Here is a 27,919-nt window from a genome sequence, read left to right on the forward strand (position 1 = left end):
CCGAGGCCAGCGGGACGCCCGCGCCCGCGGCCGGCCCACAGCGAGGGGAGCGGGCGGCGGTGAGTAGGCGGCGGCCGGCCGGGCCGGGCCATTTGGGCAGAGGCTGCTCGGGCAGGTCCGAGCAGGGCCGGGCGGGAAGCAGGCAGCCGAGCCGGGACCCCGCTTCGGAGCCCAAGCGAGGACTCCGAGGCCGCGGCCCCGCCTCCTCCCCGCCCGGCGCCCGCCGCTAGCGGGTCGCGCCCCGAGCTCCAAGCCGCGCCGGCTGGGCCGCGCCGGAGCCACAGCCGCAGCCGGAAACCGGCTCGAGCCGGGCCCGAGAGTGAAGCCCGGTCCCGGCGGCGCCCGGAGCCGGGCCTGAGCCCCGCGCGCCTCATGGCGGGGCCTCGGGTCGCTCTGCTGGCCTGGTGCCGCCGCCAGTGCGAGGGCTACCGCGGCGTGGACATCCGCGACCTGAGCAGCTCCTTCCGAGACGGCCTGGCCTTCTGCGCCATCCTGCACCGGCACCGGCCCGACCTGCTGTGAGTGCCGGGAGGGCGGGCGGCCGGCCGGGGTCAGGGCGGCGCGGGCTAGAGCTGGGGACCCCCGCCCCCCTCAGTGACGCGGACCCGGGGCGGCGGCAGGCGCCGCCCCCGGAGGCCGAGACTCCCACCCTCCCGCGGGCCCCCAACGCCTCGCGGAGACCCTCTGATCCAGAGCACCCCTCCCCCACTTGGTCTCTTTGACCCCGCCCACTGGAACACCGCCCGCCCCCCATGCTGGTCTTTCTGCTGAGGCCCTGGCCCCGCCCACAGGGCACTGATTTCCGCCAAAGGGACACCGAAGCTCCCAAGGCCTTGCCTCTTTGAAGGAGCACCGAGCCCTCCTCGGGGGCCCTGGTCCTTTCTTATACTAAACTCTTAAACAGGCGCTCTGAGCAGCCCCCTCCACGTGGGGCATTGAGGCCTTTTCCCTCTGTGGGGCCCCCTTGCTTTGATTCCCCCATGCGATCTTGTTTCCAGGGCCCTAGCACAGTGCCTGGCACGGAGGAGACCCTAGGTTAATAGAGGTCAGATGAATGGATGTAACCCCCTCCCCATTAGGACACAGACCTGTCTCCCCAGGTGTGTGCCCCATGACCCTGCTGTCCTCAGTGGGGCAGGGAGGCTGCGTGAAGACTCCTAGCGTCTGACCTACAGCCCTAATGGGCTGCTCCAGGGTGTGAAATGGCCTCTTCTTGCCCCCAGCTGCCCAGTGAGGTTCCACGGGAAAATTTATTCAGACCCCAGAGCAGTTGACTTGGTGTTTCTATCTCAGCTCCCTCTTGCTTGGGCCGTGGAACCTCTTCCATTCATCCATTCATTCATTCATTCATTCATTCATTCATAAAACACTGAGTGCATGTTTATCTGGCAGCTGCCATTCCTTATACTTCCGGTCTCATCTGCAAATTGGGGACAAGAGTCATGGTCCTTGTCTGTCTTGCTTACAGCCCCTCGGACAGGGCTCCCCAAACCCAACAGGGTCTGGAGTCTTCGTGTGTCCGTTCCACCTCCAGACCTGTGCTCCCCAAAGACAGCACCTGGGAGGCTTTGATGAAGGAGGGAAAGGAAGGGAAGGATTGCCTCAAGGATTCGATGGTGTAGATGCATTTAGTTTATTCTGTACCATGTAGGTGGTGGGGTGGGCCCTGGAGGAGAGGGTTTTGGGGGGTGTGGATGCAGAAGTGAACGAGATGAGGTGGAGATGTAGGTGGGCTGCTGCCTCTTGTGGAGTCTGTGACACGGGGTAAGGGGGCTCAGGAGCTGGGCCTTGAAGGATGGAGAAGAAGGGTACCCAGATTGGACCCACACATTAGAGCGGAGGGCTCGAGGGGTCTTCTGTTTTGGCTGGGGGCCAGGTGGTGAGGAAGGGTTGGCCAGTGTGTGACAGGACTCAGGTGTCAGGCTAATCCACGCAATGGACCTGAGCCTGGCAGCACAAAGTGCAGGTTGCTTGGTTTCCGGTCAGTTCCTCCATGTCCTAGGTGTGCAGCCTTGGGAAAATCACTGGATCCCTCCAGGCATCAGTTTCCTGGTCAGTAAAGTGGGTTGATAATAAGACCTACCTCACAGGATTGTTGGGAGAAATTAAATGGGACAATGAACATTCAATTAACATTAGTTATTATAAGTAGTGTTATTAAGCAGGAAGGGATGATGAAAGGGTCTCATTCCTTCATTTATTCCACAAGTGTCTGCAGAGTTATACTCTGTGCTGGACACTGTGCCTGGTAATGGAAATAGCTACTAACCAGCCAAGAGGCAAACCCCACACAGTCTCCCACAGCCTATGGGGGTAACAGATGTATAAGCGGTGCTGTAACTCCACGTGGGAAGTGCTGTATCAAAGGGCTAGGTTGGGAAGGCCTCCCAGCCGTCACATAGACTTCAAGGAGTTAGCAAGAGCCGGGTCAGGGCCGAGGGAAGGGCATTCCCGGCAGAGGGGACCACCTGAGCAGAGACACAGGCGGCACTGTTGGAGCCCATAGCACAGGGCAGGGAGGGCTGGGAGATGTGGCTGGGCCAGAGTTCTTAGGGCTTCCTGCTGGCTAAGGAGGGTGGATGCGGCCATGGGGAGGGATGTTGCTAGAGTTCGTGTGGAGCGGAGGGGGCTTCCCTCCTGAGAAGAGATCCAGAATCAGGTCCAGGCATTCATTTTCAAGGCAGGCCAGCATCTGGGCGGCCAGCCCATTGCACGTGAGAAAAACTGAGGCCCAGGTCCTATATGAGGCATAGAGAGGACCTCGGTGATGGCTAGGGAGGATCTCCATGAGAGTAGGGCTGGGGTAGGGGTGAGGGCAAGCACCATCTTCTAAAGTGGTTCAGGCTTCTCGAGCTGTGGGCTCATTCCCCCTCCCCAAATCTAGGCATCTTTAAGCTCCCTTGAGGGACCATGTGGGTTTCATTTTTGTGCTCCTCATCTCCCCCAGAGCCAAATGGAACCTCCCAACCTTGGAAAACTGAGAAAATATGTTTCCAAAGCCTAGATGTTGATTAGGGACGAAGGTAGGGGAGGGAGAAGTGGAGGAAAAATCGTATCGTGGGGACCTTTACAGTTTTCACGCTGTTTCCGGCATTTATGCATTCAGTAGACATTTATGGAGTGCCTACTAAGTACCGGGCACTGTGGAGGGTGTTGAGTGCATGCTGTGAACAAAATGTGACCCTAACCTTCTAAGAACACTGCTGGGAGACTGAAATAAACGGCCCAGACAAGCTGCTTTTGTCTCATTCAGCCTCAGAACAAGCTTTTGTTGGGGGCTGGGCTGGTGTCACAGTGTCCCCAGGGTTTAGAGAGGTTGTGTAGCTTGCTCAGGGTCACACTCTTAGGCAGTGGCCAAGCAAGGGGAGGAGTTGGGGACCCAGCTGAGGGGAGAAGGAAGCGGTCTGGCCAGAGGTGGCCAAAGGGGCTGAAGTGCATACACAATACCCTCCCCAGTCCACTCGGCCTTTTGGCCTGGGGCACCTCCTGGGATTTGCAAACTACCCCTTCCTGCCTTGGCCCACGGTTCACTGTACCTTGATCTCTGCCTGGAGAAGTTAGCAGGCTGGTGGGCAGGAGGAGGAGGGCTCTCTCTGTGTCTGTGAGGCCTGCCTTTCACAAGCCTGGTCCTCCCCACCAGCCTGGGAGGTGGTACGAGGGCCTCCCCTAGTTTGCAGATGGGAAAACGAAGGCCGCAAGGACTGCCGACCCGCCCCAAGGTCACACAGCCTGATCTGGAAGAACAGGGCCTGGGACCCAGACTTTGGAGGCCGTACTGCCTTCTCCGGCCTCTGGGCCCACGTCTCAGGCAGTCAGGCTGCAGTTTCCAGCCATAGAAGGACAAGGCTTGGGGCGGGTGCGCCCAGGAGGCTGCTGAGCGAGAAGGCTGGGTCTCCTCCGCCGGTTTCAGCCACTCCAGCAGCTGGAGCCAGGAGGTGGGGAGGGGAATAAATAAAAGCTAGGTTACTCCGGCAGGCCCTGCCACTTCTCACCTGTCCCAGCTTAGGAACTGGGACACCCTTCACTGCTCCCCGAAGGATGGTGCCCCCAGGAGTGGCCCAGCAGGGTTTGCCAACCGTTCAGTGCCAGCAGCTCTGGAGAATGTACCATTTCCAGGCTGGTTCAGACTTGTTCTATTCCTGGCCTCATTGAAACAACATTCCTCTTCGGCCTGGGTTAGGGTTTCAGCAAGTTGGTGTGGCTTCTCCAGGTTTTGTGACATGCAGTGGCAGGAACAGAAATGTGGATTCCCAGGGCGGCTTCCTCTCTCTGGGCCTCAGTATCCCTATCTGTAAAGTGGGGTAAATACCTGCCAAGTAGAGTTGAAAATAAATTCAAGACAGGAGCTCAGCCCAGTGCTCAGCGTGACGTCAGCCACCTGTGGTTGTCCTTGTTGTCACCAGCATTGGTCCTGGTCTTAGTTTTGTCTTTGCCACTGAGTCAGGACATGGCTTCCTGGGGGATAAACTTGAAGCCGGGGCTTTTCAACCCCACCCCTTCTGAGTGATTTCCAGCCTCTGCTTGGAGGCCCCCGGGGGCTATGTGCTCATTCTCTGCCCCACCTAGCAGCCCCCCGCTCTATTAGCAGCGTTCCTTGCCTCAGTTTCCTCCTCCACAGTCCACAGACCCCTCCCCCAACCCTGCTGAGACCAGGCTGGCTGGGATGTGGTCACCTCCACTGGTCACGCCCCTGCCCCAGCCCTCTCCTCAATGCTCCTCCCCCACTTTGTCTCTTGCAGAGAGTTTGATTCACTTTCCAAGGACAATGTCTTCGAGAATAACCGTTTGGTGAGTCCCCCAGACAGATAGAAGCCCACGAGGCTGTGTGTTTTGGGAGGGTGTGTGTTGGAGGGCCGGGGTCTTGCAGGGTGGGAGCTGACGTGAGGGGCTCGTGGACCAGCTCCCGGAGCAGCTGCCTTGCACCGGGACCCTGGCTGTCCCTCTCCCCACCCCCTACCCCCCCCCCCCGGCCCGCTTGTGCCTGGAGCACCAGACCTTCCCCTTCTCCAGGTCACAGTCACCCCTCCCTGCCCTCATCCCCCTCATCCCGCTGAGCAAAGCTGGGTCTATGCAGAGTGGCGCCCACTGACCCTGCCTCGGCTTCCTCTTCCCGCTTGTGATCGCTTCTGTGCACCCCCCATCCTTCTCCCACCCCTGCACCTGCCCCCCACCCCACACGTTTCCCCCCCTGCCTCAAACCTTCCCCCACCCTGGCATCTGCCCCCTCCCCCAGGCCTTTGAAGTGGCTGAGAAGGAGCTGGGTATCCCTGCTCTGCTGGACCCCAGTGACATGGTCTCCATGAGCGTCCCTGACTGCCTCAGCATCATGACCTACGTGTCCCAATATTACAACCACTTTGCCAGCCATGGCCAAGGTGAGAGGGGTGCAGCCCTTCAGGAAGGCTGGCCTGGGGGTTGGGTGCAGCCCTTCAGGAAGGCTGGCCTGGGGGCGGGGCACGTGTCACACTGTCTTCTGAGCTGCGAACAGGCACAGGGAGGCCGCTCATCATTCATTCACTCACTGAAATATTAATTGAGTAAAATAACACTGTGCTGGGCCCGGCGGGTACAGCGGTGAAGGAGATCGCTGCCTTCGGGGAGCTCATAGTCTGGCGGGGGAGACAGACAACAAAACGCGTGAACCAGTAAACTGAGCGAAATAATGTCAGAGGAGGGAATTCCCTGGCGGTCCGGTGGTTAGGACTCGGCGCTCCCAGTGCAGGGAGCACGGGTTGAATCCCTGGTCGGGGAACTAAGATCCCACAAGCCACTTGGTGCGGGAAAAGATTAAAAAAAAAAAAAAAGTTAATAATGTCAGAGGAGACAGAGCAGGATGAGTTCATCCGCTGTCTGTGAGTTCACCTCTCTGGCACCCACCCTTACTTCCTGTTTGCAGACACCTCCCTGGGTTTTTTTTTCCTCCATTGGGGAAGTGGTCCTGTAGGGCTGTTGTGCACCATCTTCCCCAGCAGTGACCTTCAAGGCCTGAGAACTAAGAGGCTGGGGAATTGCATGGGGTGGGATAGGGGGGCGGGGGTGGGGGGATGGGAGGCTGCAAGGGTATTTCTCTGCCCTGAGTCAAGTCACTGGGTGGCTACTGAGCCTCCTGCCTGGAGAGTCCCCATGTGGGAATCTCTCCTGGGCCTTGTCTTCCGCAGAGAGGAAATGGGCTCAGAGAGGGGAAGGAAGGAGCTCAGGGTTATACAGCAGGAAAACCAAATTCAGGTGTCCTGACTCCTGCACTGTGTCAATACTGTCAGGGGTCCTCTGGGGGTGGGCCCCTTGCCCCTCCGCTGCCGTGTCACTCCTTCCTCCAGCCTCTGCTCTCCATGTGGACAATCTCAACCCATCTCTTGAAAGAAAATATTCTAGGAAGTAAGGATTTTTTTTTTTTCTTACTAGGAGTAAAACATGCTTACTGTAGAAAATTAGAACATAGAAAACATTAAAAATTAAAAGATTAAAATAATCTCTTACTCCCCATCCCCCCATAATGCTAGGGATTAATATTATAATTGAACAAATAACATTATATGTATTTTACTAGAAATAAAAATGAAAGTATTTCTCAACTGCTGAGTGTCTGGTGAGAGGCAGCGTGGACTGAACGTTTTTGTGCTGCCATTTACTGTCTGGGTGACAGTGGGCCACAGGGTCACCTCTCGGCTTAGGTAGGGTCCCCTTTGCGGTGAGGATAAGAACAGCGCCCATCTCACAGGGTTGATGGGAGTAAATGAGGAAGAATGACCTGTGTCTGGCCCTTATTGAGGACTCAAGGTTACTATTATTATTACTTTTTTATTCCACTGGTTAGAGTTTAGCTTGCTCACCTAGAATCACAATTCAGTCTTATCTTCTGGAGGATTCCCTGTGACCAAACCCCAGTCTCCCTCTACTAAGCTCTTCTCTGGAGGGCCTCCTTCCGGGGACCTGCGGGGTGGGCAGGTGGGGCAGGGCCCTTGGTAATACTGTCGGTGGTGCCCACTTTGTTCCCGGTCCTCACCAGGCACCCTGGGGGTGAGGTCACCCTGGTGGCCCAGCTCCCTGTGCTCTGCCCGGGGCGAGAGCACCCCCTGGGCCTGTGGGGAACTCCTGTCACTAAAGGCACAGCTTGTGCTTTCCATACGGCTTGGCCTCTAAATGCAAACCATTTTTATTCCACCTGCTGCTCAACCAGAGGAAGTGCAGCGAGGTGTTCCAACGCTGGAGGCGAAGCTGGCTCTTAGGCTCCCCCAGATGGTCCTGTTCTGTACTTTCTGGGTGAGGGGAGGGATTTCAAGGGTAATTTTGACGAGGCTTGACTTTCACTGGACTGGGTAACTTTGGAAGCTGGCCGTGGCTGAGAAAACACCGTGCCGTGCTCTCCTTTCATCTTGTGCCAGGCTCCGTGGAGGCTGGTGACCCTGGGCATGTCAGCTGACCCCTGACCTCCAGGAGCCACAGCCTAGTCTGGAACCAGAGTGTGAAGGAAGGAAGCTGAGGGCCTCAGAGGAGGGGTACCTCCCCGCTACCAGGGTGACAGGGGTGGTGTCATCAGGATGAAGCCCAGTTTCTTAGCGGGGCCCCTGAGGGCCTCTCCCCACTTAGCTTAAGCCACTCACTGCCCCAACTGTAGTCATACTGAATTTCTTGTGCTGCTTTGAATATATCACATTCCTTTACTGCTAAGCCTTTCTTCTTGGTGATCCTCCAGTCCCTGTCCCCACCCCCCATGCTCTGGCACATTCTTTCCTACTCATCCTCTCATCCCACATTTTGCCTCCTCCAAGCAGCCTGCCCCTTATATACTCCAGGTGCTCTTATAGCCCCCTGCCCTGCCCCTTAGTGAACATATAAGACTCTGGTCATAGTATCTCATAGTATCTCAATTACTCCCTCTCCCCTGTAGACCTGCTACATGACTCCAGCACCTGTCACTTATTCATTCATTTAACAAATATTTATTTCGCCTCTACTGTGTGCCAGACACTGTGCTAGGTGCTAGGGAGAGAGCTGAGAATGATACAGACTCATGGAGCTTGCAGTCTAAAGGATGGGGGTGGGAGAGAGAGAACAAACTAATTAATATAATTGCAGATGAATCTGATAAGGAAACAAGGTAATGGTGTAAAAAGCAAGGAGAGGAGGAAGTGGCTATTTTAGGTGAGTAGTCATGGAGGGCCTCTCTGAGGAGGTGACATTTGAGCTAAGCCTTGAACAAGGAGGAGAAAGAGGCCATGTGAAGATCTGGGGAGGAATATTCCAGGCAAGGGGGCAGCAGGGGGCCTGTGTGCTCCAGGGGAGTGAGGGAGAAGGAGGAGGTGAGGCCAGGGTGGGGGGGTGGGGTAGTGGTGGTGGTAGGGAGTGGGCCCCAAATTTTTGACCATGACTCATGGTAAGAAATATGTTTCCCATTGTAATCCATGTTCATGTACACATATGTCACTGAAACAAGTTTCAGGAAACGATCCTTCCCCTTCAAACATGAGATGCCTGCAGGTATTTCCTTCTAGTTCATCTTTACAACGTGCTGGTTGCAGTCCACTCAGTTGATTTCGGGGTCCATTAATGGATTGTGACCTGAGGTTCTGGCAATGCTACCTTAGACCACAGTAAGGAATTTGGATTTTTTTTTTTTTTTTTGGCCGGGCCTCACAGCCTGCAGGATCTTAGTTCCTCAACCAGGGATCCAATACAGGGCCCCCTGCATTGGAAGCGCCTAACCACTGGACCACCAAGGAACTCCCTAGATTTTATTTTTAAGAATTAGCATACAGTAGTATTGATTTTTCTTTTGGTATACAGTTCTCTGAATTTGGGGGTTTTATTTTATTTTATTTTATTTTTTATTTTTTATTTTTTTTATTTTTATTTTTTTTGCGGTATGTGGGCCTCTCACTGTTGCGGCCTCTCCCGTTGCGGAGCACAGGCTCCATGGCCATGGCTCACGGGCCCAGCCGCTCCACGGCATATGGGATCTTCCCGGACCGGGGCACGAACCCGTGTCCCCTGCATCGGCAGGCGGATTCTCAACCACTGTGCCACCAGGGAAGCCCTGGGGGTTTTATTTTAATCACTGGGTACAGAGTAGGCGCTTAGTGGATATTTGCTGAAGGAATGAAGGAGCGGAGTCATGGAGGAGGCAGGTGGGCTGGGGGGGTGGGTTTCTTCTGGTTGGAGGGCGTGCAGGCAGGGTTCCGGGCCGCACCTGCCCACTTGGGCTTGGTTGGGGCAGCTTCTCGGCCCCGGGGGGCCACAGCCCATCTTCCTGAACCCTCAGGCCAGCGCCATGTGCTTCCTCTTCTTTTCTTCCCTTCACCTGTTCAGCCTCGTGGGAAGTAAGCTACCCGTGCTTTCACGTGTTGGGCGCTGATGGTTCTGTGCTTGTCCTGGTGCCTTATTTTATTTTATTCTTAAAAATAAATTTACTTATTTATTTTTAGCTGCGTTGGGTCCCCGTTGCTGCGCGCGGGCTTTCTCTAGTTGTGGTGAGCGGAGGCTGCTCTTCGTTGTGGTGCGTGGACTTCTCATGGCGGTGGCTTCTCGTTGCGGAGCATGGGTTCTAGGCACACGGGGTTCAGTTAGCTGTGGCTCGGGGGCCCTAGAGCTCAGGCTCAGTAGTCGTGGCGCACGGGCCTAGTTGCTCCGCGGCATGTGGGATCTTCCCGGACCAGGGCTCGAACCCGTGTCCCCTGCATTGGCAGGCGGATTCTTAACCACTGCGCCACCAGGGAAGCCCCCGGTGCCTTATGTTTCACGCTGCCCTGTGCGGTGGGAGTCACTGTCCCGCTTTGCGGAGGCCTGGCAGGGTTGGATAGCTTGCCCTTGGCCCTTAGTTTGGAAGGAGGCATCCCCTGCCTGTGTGAAGCAGGAGCCTGGTCCCACTGCGTCAGTGGTCTGCCCTCAGGTGGTAGCCATGGAGCTCAAAGCTCAGGCCAGGTTGGGCCTCCTGGACCTCCAGGGTCTCCAGCTGCCTCAGAGTCTCTTTCTGGTCTCTTGGCAGCCGGGGTCTCATCACCCAGAAAGGGCCTGGCAGCATCCTCCCCGCCATCCAAAGCACCCACTCCTGCGGAACCAGGAGACGGGGCTCAGGTAGGCAGATGCCGGGGGTGGGCAGGTGGGGTGGGGGGACAGCTGCCACTGCCGCGTTCAACGGGTGTGCCTGGTCCCTTTCCCGTTGGCTTTGGAACTAGATTCTCACAGGCCAGGTCAGGGCAGTAGGGGCAGGAGATGGCAGGCCTGGGAGGGGCACGGGGCGTCCACAGCACTGACTCTCCATCACGGGACTGACAGGACTCACCCATGCAATACAGCGAATTCTCCCCTTGATTCCCGTGAGACAGAGCTTTAAACCTCCTAGCGTGATTCTGCTTAATCCTCTCAACAACACTGGGAGGTGGGTATTGTGTGTCCTGACGTACAGATGAGGAAACTGAATTTCAGAGAGGCTTGGTCATTTGTTCGAGATCTCTCAGCTGGGAAGTGGGGGCCGCACTGCCAGCCCCCTGCTCCAAGATGCTTAGGGGGTGACACCAGCGTTTCCCATCTGGACAGCACTTCACAGTGTGCAGAGGGCTTTTCCCACCTGCTCTTCTCTGCGCCTTGCTGGAGGACCTCTTGGGGGACAGGGAGCCCAGCCCACGGTGGGTGCCCAGTGAGCACGTGCAGGGCTGAGACAGGCAGGGGTTATAGGATTCCATTTGGCAGGTAGGGACCTGAGGCTCAGAGACGAAAACAGCTTCCTCAAGGTCACAGTGCTTAGAAGCTGAGAAACTGGGACTTAAATCCTCTTGGTTCTAGTTGGGGGGACAGAGAAGGCAGATGAGGTGGGCCTAAGAGGGCAGCCACCTGTCAGGCAAGGCCCACCTGTGGGGACGGGAGAGAGACAAGAGCAGCTCAGGGGAAGGGGTTATACAGCCGGAAGCTGCCTTTCTGGCGGAGAGGGCCCCAGAAACTGGAAGTCTGGAGTTTTATGTTTCCATCCTGACTCAGTGACCTTGAGCAAGTCTTTCCCCCTTTTTGGACTTCAGTTTCCTCATGTGCAAAACAGTGACAGTCCCCACCCTCTGCCCTTCTGGGGCTCCGATGGAGCGTGTAAGCGCTGCGCACTCTTGGGGGATGGCCACCGTTTGGGCGGGGAGCAGGGAGTGCTCTTGAACAGGATGGCTGGTGACCCCGACCCCACCCCCAGTCTGCCCACCCCATTCCCTGCAGGGTGACGAGTGCTCCTCGGGCAGCCTGTCGGAGCAGGGCGCCCACCGGACCCCCAGCAGCACGTGTGCGGCCTGCCAGCAGCACGTGCACCTGGTGCAGCGTTACCTGGCTGACGGCAAGCTGTACCACCGGCACTGCTTCCGGTGAGTGGTGGGGGACCCTTGCGGGGGGCAGGGAGCTTCCCTAGATTCAGCGCCATGGTGCGCCAAGCCCCTTGGCAGGCTCGTCACGCTGGGGCATCTTGCTTGTCCCCATTTTACTGATGAACAAACGAAGGCCTAGTGAGAGGAGAAGACTTGGTCAGTCACAGAATGAGAGACAGAAATGGGGCCAGAGCTCTTTGAGACTAAGTACCTGATGATGATTAAGCAGCGGAATGTGCTCTAAAAGCTGTTGAAAAAAGAAAGCACTTTAAAAATCTTATTTTATTTTTAGTTTTTTTCTTCCTTTTTTTTTTTTTTTTTTTTCCTAAAGAAAGCAGTTAGAAAAAGAAATCTTAGTAACAACTTGCTTTCAGTGTGTGGCTCCCAGGGGAAGCCAGGTCTAAGAAAAATGGAATAAGAGGTAGTGAAAATATAAATAGCTTAGAGAATGTATGAAAATGTTTTATATGTTAGAAAAAAAATCAGCAAAGAAAATTGAATAGTCCATGGAATCCAGTGACTGGGAGTTATAGTGTGTATTCATTCAGTTGTGGTTTAGAGTATGTGTGTGTGTGTGGTGAGTGGTGTGTGGTTGTGTGTGGTGTGTGTGTGTGGTGTGTGGTTCTGTGGTGTGTGTTGTGTGTGTTGTGTGTGGTTTGTGTGGTGTGTGTGGTATTTGTGGTGTATGTGTGGTGTGTGTGTGTGTGTGTGTGTCTGTGGTGTGGGGTGTGTGTGGTGTATGGTGTGTGTGTTGTGTGTGTGGTTTGTGTGTGGTTTGGGGTGTGTTGTGTGTTGTATGTGTGTGGTTTGTGTGGTGTGTGTGTCTGTGGTGTGGGGTGTGTGTGGTGTATATGTGGGGTGTGTGTGTGTGTGTGTGTGTGTGTGTGTGGTGGCTGGACCCGGAACCCCAGGTATCTGATTGCAGAACTGAGGTGTCATGGGGGAAAGATCTCTAGGAAGGGAACCATTGCACAAACACAGTCACGTCTGGCCATCAGGGCAGTGTTTTAAAACCTTTTTATGGTGACATACGTTTGACACTGTGACCAGTTGTAAGTACATCCCTGAAATCAAACTTGTATAAATAGATGCACAACTGGAATTAGAGTTTCATGAAACAGGTGTGATACATTCTGATATATCTTATTTTATTCTATTTCATAACAAAACAAAACAAAACAACCGGGTTGGTTGAAAACCACTAAATTGATTTCTTGAGCCACTAATGGCAGCCTGCACACTGGGTGGAACCTCCCGCGGAGCTGGGGGAACCTTTGCTTCCTCTTGCGGCAGAAACTGAAGGCGTGTTTCACAATTTATGTTGCTGATTTCACATGGTTTGATTGTTCTGCTGTGATTCTGACATTTACCCTTTTTCTTTTCGGCTGGGAAGTTCTGGGTACTGGGACGGGATCCAGGCTGGCAGTTGGGAGGAGGGGTAGCCAGCACCCTGGGCCGGGCTGCCTGGCTAAGTTGATCCCCCCCATCCCACCCTGTTCTCCCTGGCAGGTGTCGGCGGTGCTCCAGCACCCTGCTCCCCGGAGCTTACAGGAGTGGGCCAGAGGAGGGCACCTTCGTGTGTGCGGAGCACTGTGCCAGGCTGGTCCCCAGTGGGCGGTCAGGGGCCAGGCCTGCACTTCCCCCACAGCCAAAGCAGCAGCAACTTACAGAAGAAGCCAAGGATGTGGAGAGAGGCGGCCCCAGCCCTAATGCGGCTGCAGGGGCCGAGGTGGACGTACCCAAGGCCGGCCCCGAGGACCGATCCCAGATCCCCACCAAGCCCTGGGTTCCCGGCAAACCACAGGAGCTGGCCAGCACCCCAGGCAGCCGCCCCACACCTGCCCCCAGGAAGGCCTCTGAGAGCACAGCCCTGACGCTCCCCACGCCCCGGCCCCGGTCCAGCCTGCAGCAGGAGAACTTGGTGGAGCAGGGAGGCGGCAGTGGCCTGGTGAATGGTGAGCAAGGGCCCAACTGGGGCTGGGCGCTTCCTGAGGTGTGCCTGGCGCTTAAACGTACACGTGCCTGGGAGTATTCGTGGGGCTGCGCTGTCCGTGTCTGTGTGTGCTGTGGATGTGCTGGGGACAGCTGTGGTGCTGAGGTTATTAATTCACGCCGCAAATAGTTGCTGAGGCCCCTCGGTGCACGCTCTGTTCTCCATGCCGCAAGGACACAGATCCCTGCCCCATTCCGTGTGCCCGGGATGTGTGTCCTTTTGTGTCCATCTTGTGTGCTTCAGTTTTGGGCTGTAGGGAGTACATCCTGTGTGCCTGTGTCCCGAGTATGTCTGGTTCTGTGTCCCTGCTCAGGTGACCTCCCCTCCCAGGCCCAGCCTGTGTGCTTGTCCACATCTGGATGTCTGGCAGGGGACAGCTCAGGGGCTGGGGGTAGGGGAGGGTGTGTCCCCGGTCAGATGGGCCCCTGGGGCACTCCCCAGGCTGGCCTGTTCTGCAGTGAAGACCCCTGCCTCACCCCTCACTGTCACACCTTCCCACGTGACCTCCCTGGGCTTCCATGAGCTCGTGGAAACATGGTTCCTTGTAACCTGAGACGTGCTGGGCAACTCTTATCAGAGGAGGCCCAGGGGAGGGAGACTCCCAGGGTCTCCCCCGGGACTTGTTCGTTCTGTTCCGCACTCGTGGAGACCCGTTCCTGAGCCGGGCGCTGGGGATAGAGATGTTGTTCAGACCTGTCTGCGCCTTTGAGGTGCTGCCAGTGTCGAGGGAGAGATGGACACAGACATGAGGATTTTGGTAGAATGTAGATGTCTGTTAAGATGGGGGAGCAGAGGCTATGGTGGGATTCATGGAGGACACTTGGCAGTCAGGGGAGGCTTGCAGGAGGAGGTGACCCTGGGGCTGAGTTGAAACAATATTTCCTGTCCACTTTGGGGAAGTGTCAGAGGGGCACTTGGATTCCCCCTTCTTTTTTAAAAAAATAAATTTATTTATTTATCTATTTATTTTTGGTTGCGAGCGGGGGCTACTCTTTGTCGTGGTGTGTGGGCTTCCCATTGTGGTGGCTTCTCTTGTTGCGGAGCATGGGCTGTAGGTGCGTGGGCTTCCGTAGTTGTGGCTTGCGGGCTCTAGAGCACAGGCTCAGTAGTTGTGGCACATGGGCTTAGTTGGCCCGTGGCCTGTGGGATCTTCCCAGACCAGGGCTCGAACCCGTGTCCCCTGCACTGGCAGGTGGATTCTTAACCACTGCGCCATCAGGGAAGTCCAGGGTTCCCCCTTCTTAACTGAAATACGAATGGGGTCTCTAGGTGTCCTGGCCTTGCCCCTTTGACCTTCTCTACCTGTCACCTTTGGTGTTTATCTAATCTCCCTGAGTGCTGGGCTGGGAGGTACGAGGGTGCAGGTGAGGTTGCCGTGGCCAACTGGAGTCCATGACCTGCCAGGTGGGACGCAAGGGCATCCTCGGTAAGGCAGGCGCTTGGGCTGGCTCCCTGGGTGCCCCACTCTGCTGCCCGGCTCACAGCTGCCCATGAAGACCTGTTTCACTCTCCTTTCCCATCTAGGGAAGCTGCATGAACCCCCCATCCCCAAGCCCAGAGGGACACCCAAGCTGTCAGAGAGGTATGCTGGCCCTGAGGGGTTTCAGGGCCCTGGTAGGGGGAAGGGGAGTGCCCTGGGGTCTGGGAGGGTAACAAGGCCATGTGACCCACCAGCACACCCTCCCGAGAAGGGGTGGGGCTCACCTCTGGGGGCAGGAGCCTGTGCCCACATCCCCTTCCCTGTGGCTCCCCTGGGACTCCCTCTCCTGTGGGCAGCGACGCCTGGTGGAGACGGCGGCCTCTGGGGTCCCTTCACCCCTCCAAGCCTCCGCTGCCTGTGGAACGAGGGAGGCCTAGGCCTCGCTGCTAGAGTTGTGCGAACAGCAGCAGAGTATAGAAGACCCAGCAAAGCTCAGCTGTACACCTGGCTCGGATCCTCCAGCCCTGGGACCCTGTGTCACAGGCGAGGACATCGATTGCCAGCTCTTCTTTGGAAGCTGTGTTTCCCCTGTATGGTCCATGAGAGAGAGGGCGGGGGAGAGAGAGACAGAGACAGAGACAGAGGAAGGGGAAGAGAGAGGCCCCCGTCTTTCTGTTTCAGCTCTGGGCCCAGACTGGCCCCACTGGGCTGGGGTGGGAGAGGAGAAGGGTGTAGTTTCTCGTCCACCCCCTTTGGGCTGCACTCAAGACTGTCTGGGGAGAGAAGGACACTGCCCCCCTTGCCTCCTAATGGTTTCTGCCTCTTCTTGCTTCCGTCCAGGACACCAGCCCCCAGGAAAGACCCCCCATGGATCACACTGGTGCAGGCAGAGCCAAAGAAGAAGCCAGCCCCCCTGCCCCCGAGCGGCAGCCCCGGGCTGCCGCCACCAGGCCGGGATAGCAGGCAGGTGGAGAACGGAGGTGTGCATGAGGTGGCCCCAGGGGGCCCGGAGGTGGCTGGCCCGGAGCCCAAGCCCTACAACCCCTTCGAGGAGGCAGAGGAAGAGCCCCCAGCTGCACCCCGCCCGGCCACCGGCTCTGCCCCGACTCACCCAGAGTGCACACCCAAGTCCCTGCACCCCTGGTACGGCATCACTCCCACGAGCAGCCCCAGGACAAAGAAGCGCCCTGCCCCCCGAGCACCCAGTGCGTCCCCCCTTGGTGAGTGCTGTTCTCGGGAGCTCTCCTGACAGTTGGGACTCTGGGGTGGGGCACCTGGGTCAGCCCAGGGTCAGAGAAGGGCACGTGGTGCCACGGGATCCCCTCCAGGCCAGGTGCCATGTGTGTCATGTCTGTCCTCAATCCTTGAGCAATCCTGTGAGGTAGGCATCATACCCCATTTTGCAGGCGAGGAAACTGAGGCACAGAGAGGGTAAGTGATTTGCCCAAAGCCTCACAGCGCTTAAGCGGTGGAGGCAGGATTTGAACCCAGACTCCTGACTATACTCTTAACCCTTTGTAACCCACCTCACAGGGCTGTTGTGAGAATTAAACGTGTTATCCGTCGATGTGCGTAACACCGAGTCAGGCTCGTGGAAAGTGCTGGGCAGGGGTTAGCTCCAGTCCTGCCCATCTAGTCACTCTCCTCCAGTTGCCAGGCGCCTCGGGCTCTGACCTGGCTGCGTGACACAGGCGCTAGTGACTCTGAGCAGTTCCTCCCCTGGGTCTGTCCTCCGTCTCCCCACCCGGAAAAAGGAGGTGGTGGGCCAGCTCCCAGGCGCTGTCTCTCCTCCGCCCGGCCCTCCCTCTCGCTGTCTTGCAATATTCTCGAGCCCTGTGCCTGGTCACCTTCCACCACGGCTGGGGTCCAGCTGCCTCTGAGACCTCAGTGGGAGGCCCTCAGACAGTGGGTCCAAGAGCACATTAGAGATGACCGGAGGCCGGTGCTTAGGTGGCCCAGGCCCCCCTTTCCGGCCCCTGCTGGTGCCCTGGGACCCTCCAGCTGAGCGTGGTGGGTCAGCTGATTGGAGGTGATGGGCGGGTGGGAGATGCAGCCAATGGGATGAGCTCTGAGTTGGACACAGCTTGGTCCAATCCCAGCCCTTCTCTCTCAGTCTGTTGCCTCACTGGGAAAGCGCAGATGATACTCTGAAGCATGGTGTCCCTCGATGCATGAGGATGAAACTGGCACGGGGCAATGCCTGGCCTGGAGCCGGCCACTGCCAGGGCTGCCTGCCCCTCCCTCTCCTGCTGCCCTCCCTCCCACCTCTGCTTGGGTCAGAGGCAGAGAAGGCAGACAGAAGCAAGGCTATTTTTTGGCCTTTTCAGTTTGGCTTTGCCTTGGGTCACATCAGACATGGGAGGGGAAGTGGAGGCTGCAGCCACGCTGGATGAGGAAGCGAGGGCCGTAAGGAAACCAGGGCTACGACGTGCCACGAGGCGCACGCCAGAGCCCGAACAGCGCAGGATGAATTTGGATGATTTGTCTGCCAATGACCTTGGTCCAGTCACACCTTTGCTGTCCTCTGGGCTTTTGCCTGTCTGGATGTGGAGGACTTGGGTTGCCAGGGCGTGCAGCTCTGTCGAGCGTGGAGCATGTTAGGTGAGGCCGGAAGGTCTGACTGTGCCCCCTCATGTGGCACCCACTTGTGTGTGTGTTTGTACAGCTCTCCACACCTCCCGCCTGTCACACTCGGAGCCACCCTCAGCTACCCCGTCGCCAGCCCTCAGTGTGGAAAGCCTGTCATCCGAGGGCTCCAGCCAGCCTCCAAGTGGGGAGCTTCTGGAGCCGCCAGTTGTGCCCAAGAGCTCCTCAGAGCCTGCTGTCCATGCCCCTGGCACCCCTGGGACCTCGGCCAGCCTCTCTGCCAACTCCTCCCTGTCCTCCTCTGGGGAGCTGGTGCAGCCCAGTGTGGACCGGACACCTCAAGCCAGCCCTGGCCTTGCTCCCAATACTAGGGGCAGCCCAGGTCCCCCTCCAGCCAAGCCCTGCAGTGGCACTGCTCCCACCCCTCTCGTGCTGGTTGGAGACAAGAGTCCTGTGCCTTCGCCTGGAACCTCATCCCCGCAGCTCCAGGTAAAGGTGAGTGCCTCACCCTCGCTAAAGGCTGCTGTCCTGTCTAGTGGCTGTGGGCCTGGTCTCAGGGCAGGGTCTCTGACCCTTCCATTGTTGCTGGCCCTGACTTGTTGGGTGACCTTGGCTGTGCCCATCTGCCCATTCACCACTCCAATCATTGAGGCACAGCTCCACCTCTCCTTCCTTTCATCCATTAGCCAGACCTCCCGTCCATCTGTTCACGTCTCCACTTGCCTGGTCTTCCATGTCTTGAGGCGTCTAGCTCTTATTTACCTGCCTAGCACATGCACGTGCTCATTTGGGACACATCCACCAGCCGCCACTTACCCACACGTCCTGTTCACCCTTCCATTCACCGAGGTCCTATTTGTGCCAGACCCTGGCACGGTGGCATTGAGACCCTGTCCTTGCCCTCTAGGGGCTCACAAGCTGCTCAGGGAGACAGGCCTAGACGATTGTTCCACAAGGCCACCTGGGGTAGAGCACAGAGGGGAGGGGATGACTCCCTTCTTGGGGTCATTTTCCTTCTCCAGAGCCCTCAGTCTCCCCTGCTGTAGAATGGGGCAGATGGTGTTCATTGAGTCCCTCCTGTGTGTATGGGCTGGCCTGGGCTCCAGAGGTGAGATGACCGTGGAGGTCCCTGCCCCCCAGGTGCTCACAGCCAGGTTGGGGTGGGGTACTGGGATGAGTATGCCTTGTGTAGAGTTTGTTTTTGGGGGGACGGGGAGAGGAGGGGTCGGCCCTCAACAGGCAGAGAGGGCCGAGGAAACAGCTTTACTGGCTGCTTCTCTTGTGTGCCACGGCAGGGGTGTGGACAGCCCGTGCCGTGGGCTCCCCTTACCGGGCCCCTTCCCAGGCTGGCCCCGCGCTCCATCCCCTCTGGGGGCTGCAGTGGGCACGAGGAGGGTCTGCTGGACACCCATCCCTGGGAGCTCGTTTTCCACTTGACCTCTGTGGCTGGTGAAGCCCTTGTTTTTCAGTGTCAAGCCAAGAACCGGGTCACGAGGGGTCACGAGGGGTCACCAGGGGTCAGGACATTCCTCTGGGCACCTGGTTCATGAGGGGGCCTCTCCTGCCACCAGGGTCCCTTTGCGCCACCAGGTTCTGATTCTGCACTTTTTCCCGTACTCTGCAGCCCTCTGAGGGCCCAGCCGTAGTCCTGTTCTGACCCACCTGACAGAGGATAAGTCTGGGGAGGAGCCTGAGCTGTTGGTTTGTGCACCTTTCAAACGCCACTTAACCTTCCCTGGCCTGGGCAGCCGCCTCCCGTCCAGTTGTGCTGTGTGACCTGGAGGAGGCCCATCCCATCTCTGGGCCTCACGCTGCTCCGAGGAGCCCCAGGGTTCCTTGCTGCGGGAGGTGGGGGAGGGAGTTGACTTTGGACGCCCCGCCCCTTCCTCCTACAGGCAGCTGCCTTTCAGCATATCTCCTGTCCCGAGGTCTGTGAAAGGTTGGTCTGAAGGAGTTCTGTGGCTGAGAACCCCTGAGGGACTCAGCGGCCTTTGGGCTGTTTGGCCCTGCTGGGCCCCTCTGGGTGTGACTGTGGAGGGTATGGGCAGAGCCCAAGAGGACTTCCTCCTGGGGTGCCCCATCCCTTACCCTAACCCCAGGATTCGGAGAGAATCCGAGACCCTGGGGGCAGGAGACAGGCAGGCCCCTTGGGTGGGTGCTGCCCTGTGGGGCCCAAACTATCACCCTGCTGCGCCTGGACTCCGGCCTGGCACTTTCCTTGCTTCGGATCCCAGAGCAACTGCCAGCCTGAAGGAATCTCCCCCAGGCTGGCACAGGTGAGGTGAGCGGGGCTCCTCCCTCCTCCCCCAGCTGTTGGAAAGCCCGGTAAATACTCCTGGGAACACTCCATGGCCTCAAGTGACGCCTGGGGAGGGTGGTTGGAAGATGCTGGCACTGCCCACGTGGCAGGCAAGGCCTGTCCCAGTGGGGGGGCCTGCCCGGCTGTGCTGGCCTCAGGACAGGGATTACCCCAGAAGGACAGAAAAATGCCGAGCTAGGGGGCAGCAGAGGATGGGGGTCTTTCCTGGGCAGGAAGGGAGCTACCTTCTTCCTCCCTCTACTGAGAGTGGGTTCCCTGTTTTTGCTCTTCCTGGCTGGGGGACCCTGGGCAAGGAGCTGAACCCCAGAATCCCCGCTGGGAAAGGGGTGGCTGTGAGGCCTCGATGAGCTACTGTAGCTCTGTCCCACCCTAAACTGCACGTCCTGACCACCGCCCCCAGCGCCGGAGGGCTGCCCCAGCCTGAAATAGTCTCACTGCAGCTCGGGCCCTTGGGAAGAGCGTGACCTTGAGCCAGTTACTCAACCTCTCTGAACTGGAGTTTTACTCAGCTGTAAAATGGGCACGACACTACCCACCTTGTGGAGTGGTTGTGAGAATTGAACAGGAACGTAGAGAAGCATCCGGTGCGGCAGCAGCTCGCGGGAGGCGCTGGGAAGTGCAAGTGTTTGTTGAATGGCTGAGTTCCTCAGAGACTGGCTGCTGGGGGTTTCTCTCTTCGCCTGATCCCTACCGCCTGCTTTCCATGGTCCCATGTGATCAAGCTGCCTGGGTCTTACTGAGCCCTCCCTGACTTATCTTCTGCCACATCTCCCTGCCTTTAGTCTTCCTGCAAGGAGAATCCTTTTAACCGGAAGGCATCACCCACGGCGTCCCCAACCGTAAAGAAGGCCACCAAGGGCTCCAAGCCAGCGAGACCGCCTGCCCCAGGACACGGCTTCCCGCTCATCAAACGCAAGGTACAGCTGGGAGCCCCAGACACCTGGCTGCCTGGGCCCGGGCCCCCTCCCTTGGCCGCCTCAGGCTTCCCGTGGGATTCTGCCACAGGATGGGCTGCCTGGGCAGCTTCCCTCAGATGCGGGAGGGGGCGTGCTTGGGAGGCCCAGCTGGGAGATTTATCAACTTGCAGCCAGGGGGATTTTGAGCAGATGAGCTGCTCTGACCAAAAGCATTGGGTGATGCATTTAAATTGTTACTAATAATAGTTCAAGGATCAAAGCATTCACATGACATACTTCTACTTAAACAGCTTAGAGTGTTCTCAGGTTTCTCTCTCTAATAGGGTCACTTTCGCACATTGTGATATATTTTCTGGAGTGGCAGAGGAGGGGAGGAAGTTGCCGAGAGAAGCAGGAAGTTGTATCGCCCTCTGGGCATGCCTGTCTGGCGCTGGGACCAGGAGCGTGGCAGGGGCGTGGCTGTCCCTACACCCACCCCTCGCCACACCTGGGTGTGGGGCGGAGCCAGGGCACAGGGCCTGTGGAGGCCAGTGCTGGCCGGAGAGAAGAGGGAAGCTCCTCCTGGCGGCCAACAGGTGGGAGGGCGGGCTGACCTTCAGGTAACTGGGCGCCGTTGGGCAGGTTCAGGCTGACCAGTACATCCCCGAGGAGGACATCCACGGAGAGATGGACACCATCGAGCGCCAGCTGGATACCCTGGAACACCGTGGGGTCCTGCTGGAGGAGAAGCTGCGTGGTGGAGTGAATGGTGCGGGAGCTGCCGGGGGCCTGGCGGGTGGGACTCGGGTAGGGGGAGCCTCTCTTCCAGGGTAGGAGCCGCCTTGGCCCTTTGAGGGTGGGGACTGCCCCCAGCCCTGGCCTCAGTGGGCATCTGGTTTCCAGAGGGCCGTGAGGATGACATGCTGGTGGACTGGTTCAAGCTCATCCACGAGAAGCATCTGCTGGTTCGGCGGGAGTCCGAGCTCATCTATGTGTGAGTCCTTGCTCCCCTTGGCTCCTGGCTCCTCTCCCCAGGATCCATAGAGCTTAGGACTGGGAATCTTCACCTTCTTCCCTTATCAGTGACAGCACAGGGCAGGCAGCCGCAGAACTAACAGTCACCTTATTCCCACCTTCCAGCTTCAAGCAGCAGAACCTGGAGCAGCGCCAGGCCGATGTGGAGTATGAGCTCCGGTGCCTTCTCAACAAGCCAGGTGGGTGTGGCCACACCCACTCCCCAGGCACCCGCCCTGGGGCCTGGTGACATGGAGTGGTGGGCTGGGGAGTGGGCAAGACCGGGCCCTGATGGGGAGGCACAGGCAGAGCCTGGGAACAGGGCAGGAGGTGCTGTCTGGGTCATAACAGGTGAAAAACAAGCTCAAGCCAAGACGGGAGAGGGAACAGCATGGCCAGTGTGGTGGGGCTGTGACATCTGTGGTGTTGGGACGACAGGCCTGCAGAGAACACCAAGACCAGGAGCAGACTGGCTTGTTTTTTGTTTTTTTTTTACAAAGTATTTTTTAAAGATTTTTAAAATTTTTTAAAATTTTATTTATTTTTGGCTGCATTGGGTCTTCGTTGCTGCGTGTGGACTTTCTCTATTTGTGGCGAGCAGGGGCTACTCTTCGTTGTGGTGCACGGGCTTCTCACTGCGGTGGCTTCTCTTGTTGTGGAGCAAGGGCTCTAGGCGCGCAGGCTTCAGCAGTTGCAGCATTCGGGCTCAGTAGTTGTGGTGCACGGACAGGCTTAGTTGCTCTGAAGCACGTGGGATCTTCCCGGACCAGGGATCCAACCCGTGTCCCCTGCATTGGCAGGCGGATTCTTACCCACTGTGCCACCAGGGAAGTCTCGACTGGCTTGTTTTGGTACCCTCCTCTCCTGGAAGGTGTGGGTGGGCTCCTGGCGGGGAGGGGTCAGGCTCCAGGGCCCAGGGCTGCCTTGCTGAGCGAGGGAGAGCAGGTACCTGTCCAGAGGCAGCTCTGGGCTCATGGCCGTTAGGCCAGAGCATGGCAGGGCTCTGCTGGCAGGGGGAGGGCCGGTGGAAGTGCCCCTGCACAGCGTGGCTCAGGGTGACTCTGGGAGGGAGGGATGGGATGTGCTGAGAATGGAGGGGGCCAACGGGAGGATTGGGTGTGGAGTCACACAGTCCTGTGTTCTGCCGCTAACTTGCTGGGTGCCCTTAGGCAGCTTCCTTAGCCCCACCGAGCCTCAATGGCTTCATGTGTAAGACAGGGATGAAGGCGCCCACCTGGGCGGGTATTCTAAGGCCCAGGAGCCGGTGGATGTGGAAACGCTCTGTGCCCTATGAGGGGCTGATGGTTATTACGTGGCTGAGTTGGGGTCTGGCCATGACGTGGAGTGAGCATAGCTGTGGGCTGAGAGAGACCACAGGACTGTGGAGTGTCCAGAGGCTGGAGCCAGGGCTTTTGACCACTTCTTCTGGCCCAGGTGGTAGGAATCGTTCTCATTTAACAGATGAGGAAATGAAGAGCCAGAGGGACTGAGAGTCTTGCACGTTGGTGGAGGAGCTGGGCTTCTAGCCATGTCTCTGACTTGGGCATGTCCCTGCACACGCAGCCCCTCCTGCCGGCTGGGACAGTGGCCCTGCTTTTCCACTGACCAGGGAACTTGGGAGGCTGGATGTGACCCAGAGGCAGGAGTGTCCCTGAGGAAGTCACAGAATGTCCCAGCTCTTCGCTGCCACCTATGAATCACTCCCCAATCTCTGGAGGCTGGGGCGTGGCCGCCACTCAGAGGAAGCCGCAGCGACACCTTGTGGCCGAAATGGGGACAGCGCCTCTGTACCCCAGGCCAGCCTGGCCCTGGGCTTTTTGTTTTGTTTCTCCAGTCCTCTCTGTGGTGGCAACACATCGGGGCTTGTCATCCTGCCCTGGTTGTTGCCTTTGGAGGGTGAGACTGGTTTATAAGGCCCCAGGTGGGCTGGCTATCCATAAGACACTGTAAGGATCAAAGCATTCCAAGGCTGGCCGCGTACAAGCACTGGCTCCACCCTTGCTGTATGACACTGGTCAAGGACTTAACTTCCGCAAGCCTCGGTCTTCCCACACGTAGGTTGGGGATATAACTTACCCAGGCCCCAGATTTGGGAAGCAGCAGAGTAGGATTTGAACTGGGATGGTGACTCTGAAACCCATGTTGTCCCCAGAACTGTGCTGGGTCAACGGTTCCAGTTTTGGCAAGAGGAGGTGGTAGGGGCAGATGTTGTCGAGGGAAGGTCAGGTGTGGGCTTCCCACCCCTGGGAGCCTGTGGGCTGGGTGAGAGGAGTACCAAGGTGTAGGTGGGCCTCTGAGGGTGGTTCCGTAGGATGGCTCAGGTTCTTGAGAGGCGGCTGGAGGGGCAGCAGGTGTCTGAGACATCAGGGACACCTCCTGGCAGGGCTCCCTGCCCCCAGGGACCCCTCTAGTCCACCCTCCTTCGTGGCATTAGACGAATGTCCCAATATTACCCCTTGGGTCACATTGCTTCTCTTGCATGAGGACCCCTGGGGTTCCCTGTTATCTCCCAACCCCTGCCCCACTCTGGCCAGCTCGCCATTGGAGGCTCTCAGCAGGCCCAGCCTGAATCCTTCCCCCAAGAAACCACCTAGTGAACATTCGTTCAATGAGCGCATGAACATAGCAGGAAACTCTGTGGCACGTGCTGTTCTCTGTTCTCAGAACACGTGTTGTGCTGGACCTCCCGGAGCCCCCTTGGAGAGTTTTTTTGGTAGGCAGACTGGTATCCTTGGTCTCTCCTATGACAACCTTCATTTCTCCAAAAATTTGTAATCCCCACCCATCTGGGGTCCCCTCCCTCAGAGTGTCCAGCGTGGGGCTGGTCCGCAGCCACCCTTAGCACTTAGGTGTTAGTTCCTCGCTTCCTGGGACTCATGTCCCCAACTTTTCTCCTCGGGCAGAAAAGGACTGGACAGAGGAGGACCGGGGCCGAGAGAAGGTGCTGATGCAGCAGCTCGTGACCCTCATCGAGCAGCGCAACGCCATCGTCAACTGCCTAGATGAGGACCGGCAGAGGTGACGTCGCTGGGGGAGGGGTTCCCCGGGGCTTCCTGGGGGCGGGGCCCTCACTGCCAATCATCCCAGCGCCGTTTGCTCAGCCTGCGTGGACTTGGAGTCTGGAGGGGCCTGAGAGATTACCTCGTCCTTCCTCGCGTGGGACACTCAGCTTCCCTTTCTCATTTCAGGGAGGAAGAGGAAGATAAGATGTTGGAAGCCATGATCAAGAAGAAAGGTAGGGCCCCTCCTGGGGCTCCGGCCCACTTGAACTCCTGGAGGGTGGGGGGTAGGTTGAACAGAGGGTTGGAGTGGGCGCTACAGGGACGGTGTGTGCGAACTCCTAGCCCGTTTTGCCAAGAAGGCCGCGTGTAGCAAGGCAGGTCAGCCTACGGCCGGCCAGGAGAGTGGGTGTGGGATGCCCTGGTGCCCACGGGAGGACGGTGGCGTGTGGGAGCATTTCCCAGGGCACGTCTGCCTTAAACTGTGCGTTCCTCCTTGAGATCTGCAGCTGGTCTAGGAGGGGTCTGTGGGACCAAACAGCAGGCCCCCCCGCAGATACGATAGTGCCTAGAATGGTTAAGAGAGCACCGGACTGGGAGGCACGAGCCCTGGGCCTAATCTTGGTTCCACCAGTGACTCATTTTGTGGCCTTGCGGTGAAGTCTGGGCTCCAGTTAGACTGGATTCCAGCCCCAGCTCTGGCACTTCCCAGCTGGGTGGCTTTGAGCCAGCCACTTCACCCCTCTAGGCCTCGCTCTCCTTGTCCGTGGCATGGGGGTGATGGAGGCACCCACCTCCCGGGCGTGTGCTGAGGATGACTGAGGTAATGCGTATAAAGCACTTGTTCCAGGGCCTGGCACCGGCAAAAAGTTTGGTTGGTGTTAGTCTGTTTCAAAACTCACGTTTTCCTCGTCCATAGTATAAGTTAGGGGTGGGGCCAGATGATTTCTGGGGTCTCTTCTACCTCTGACAGTCAGTGTTCGTGTTGTAACCCACAGGCCTGTGAGCGCCAGCCTAGGGGAACCAAGCCTTTTAGAGATGAATGTCTGCCACGCTGTAGGGCTCCCCCATTGCTTTCACGGGTGCTCGTCTCCCGATCCCCTGCCGAAACACTGGGAAGGGGTAGGGTCCCGTCCTAGAGATGAAGAACCGGAGGCTTAGAAAGGTGAAGGGGCGTGCCCATGGTTCCAGGAGAGGTGGTAGCGGTGGGCTGAGCCTGTGGGCCGGCGCTCCTAGGCCATCACCACCACCCCCGGCCTGCCCCGATCGACTCCCCTCTCCCTTCTGCAGAGTTCCAGAAGGAGGCTGAACCCGAGGGCAAGAAGAAGGGGAAGTTCAAGACCATGAAGGTGCTGAAGCTGCTAGGAAACAAGCGTGATACCAAGAGCAAGTCCCTGGGAGACAAGAGCTAACAGCGCGGGCTGCCAGCTGGGGACTCCACCGCTCCTGGCTCGGCCCCCGGGCTGTGCTCTGCCAGGGATGCCCGGCTTCCCTTCGGGATCAGTCGAGGGGAAAGATGACTTAAGGGGAGGGAGCCTCTGGGTGATGGCCTCTCCCTCCTCAGGGTCCTCTGGCTGGTCTGGGCTAAAGAGTTTTCTTCCCTCTCCTCTGAGCCACCGGCAGCTGCGCCTCAGCCCTGCGCAGCCTGGTTTTGATGACCCCAGATGCTGTGACTGACCCCGGGAGCGAGCTGGCTCGTGGGTCCGGGGAGCGGCCGCAGCCGAGCACCCCGCCCCTCGTCGCCCCCAGCACCTGGCCTGCCGTGCCGGCAGCTCCGTGGTCCCTCTTCCCTTCTGTAGCACGTGCAGGGGAGCCTTACCTGTCAGAGTCTTTGGGTCTTTCTGCCCACGAGGTCGGCCCGGGGTGGACCTCTGGCCTGGGTCTCCCGCTCCTGCCCTCGTTCTGAGTCCCTGTCTTCCTTTCGGTGCAGGCGGCCCTGACTCTCTCCTCACTCAGGACCTCTATTTATGAAGTCTCTTAATTAAGTTCGAGGTAGTTACTGTGTCCTTAGACACGAATGGGCCTGGACGGATCCCGCCCTCTGTTCCTCAGAGTTCTAGGAGCTTCCGTCATCTGCCCTCATTCTGTAGGAGGTCTCCCTGTCCAGGACACCGTGCTGGAGTGGGTGGGAGCTGAGTGCTGAGCCCCTGCAGGGGGGGTCCCGGGGAGGCAGGCCCCAGCTGCAGTTCTGGCCCCTGCCCCGCAGCCAGATCAGCAGCAGGCGGGGCTGCTGCCGTAGGTGCTAACCCTGGTCCTTTACCACGCTGCAGCCGGCCCCTCCTTTAGGCTCTCCCCGTCACCCCAGGCCTGGGGCGCAGCGGACCCACTCCCGGGCGGTCATCGCCAGCCTGTCTTCTCACACTCGTCTGTTGTCTGTTCTCCCCCGACTTGCTGCTGCCGGAGGACTCGCCGTCGCTCAGCCCCTGGGATGGCTGTGGGAGCCGAGGAGCCGGTGGGGACCACCACCTTCCCCCCAGGGGCTGTGCCCAGCAGCTCTCGGTCAAAGCACCGTTGCTGTAAGCGATTTCCGGGGTGCCTCTAGGGCCCCCTTCCCTCAGCATACCTATGGGGAGAGGTCGCACTGTATTAATTTGAGAGGGTTTTCCTCACCGACAATAAATGGAGACCACCTCGGTCGCCAGTGCCCTGCAGCCTCGAGGCACCTTCCCCTCGCCAGGCCTGCCTTCTTCCCTGCCCCTGCCAGGCCTCGAGGCCGGCACCTCTGCTTGCCCAGGAGGGCGTGGAAGGGCTGTCCACCGCCGGGGGCCTGGCCCTCACTGCCTGCCCCTCGGGCAGGACCCCTTCCTCTGCAGGGACAGGTGGCTCCCGTGCCTGTGCAGCCCCTGGCCACCTCCTTCCTGACATGCCTGTTGACCTGCAGCTGGGGACACCAACCCCAGCGGCAGGCAACACACGTGAACCGGGCTGGGTGTGTCCTGAGGGACGGCCCCGACACCCGGGTGGTGGGGACTGGGGTGAATGGGGGTGGATGTGCCGCAACTAGAGGGGAAGTTCTCCCTCATTTAAGTCAACTGTAGCCTGTGGGATGTGGGCCCAGTGGGGCCAGATCTTTCCATTTTTCAAGAGAAACTGGAAATCCAGATGGTGCGTGTGTGTGCTTTGTCAATGTTGGCAACTGATCCGAATTTAAATCAAGGGTAGGCTGCTGTGGTGTCACGGGTGGGCTGACTTTGTCCTGGGCTGTCCTGGGTTCTCTAGTTCGCTGCCCCTGGGCCCCGTGCTGGGCCCTTCGAGGTGGAGGATGGCTGTCCTCGTCATGTTGCACCCTTGGCCCGCAGGTTCTGGAGGGTTCGTGGATACAGGCTTCTCATGGAATGTTCCAGAGCCCAGCCCT

General features: G+C 58.3%; 1 protein-coding gene across 2 annotated transcripts; it reads left to right on the forward strand.

Annotated features, from left to right (window-relative positions):
* Positions 1–22: 22 nt before the first annotated feature.
* MICALL1 (MICAL like 1) lies at positions 23–27,665 on the forward strand. 2 transcript variants are annotated; one of them, XM_059080194.2, is made up of 16 exons: positions 23–518; positions 4,740–4,788; positions 5,234–5,375; positions 9,983–10,071; positions 11,194–11,336; positions 12,846–13,291; positions 14,854–14,911; positions 15,590–15,969; positions 17,415–17,824; positions 20,438–20,572; positions 21,194–21,320; positions 21,455–21,545; positions 21,692–21,765; positions 24,469–24,583; positions 24,754–24,800; positions 25,855–27,665. In XM_059080194.2, the coding sequence occupies exons 1-16, from the start codon at positions 373–375 to the stop codon at positions 25,974–25,976; spliced, it is 2,574 nt and encodes an 857-aa protein (XP_058936177.1). In that variant the 5' UTR covers positions 23–372; the 3' UTR covers positions 25,977–27,665. The 2 variants fall into 2 exon arrangements, with proteins under 2 accessions (XP_058936177.1, XP_058936176.1); XM_059080193.2 differs by having other exon boundaries at positions 24–518; positions 17,415–17,830.
* Positions 27,666–27,919: the final 254 nt, after the last annotated feature.

Source organism: Kogia breviceps, chromosome 12 (genome assembly GCF_026419965.1).
Source record: "Kogia breviceps isolate mKogBre1 chromosome 12, mKogBre1 haplotype 1, whole genome shotgun sequence".
NCBI classification, from domain to species: Eukaryota; Metazoa; Chordata; class Mammalia; order Artiodactyla; family Physeteridae; genus Kogia; species Kogia breviceps.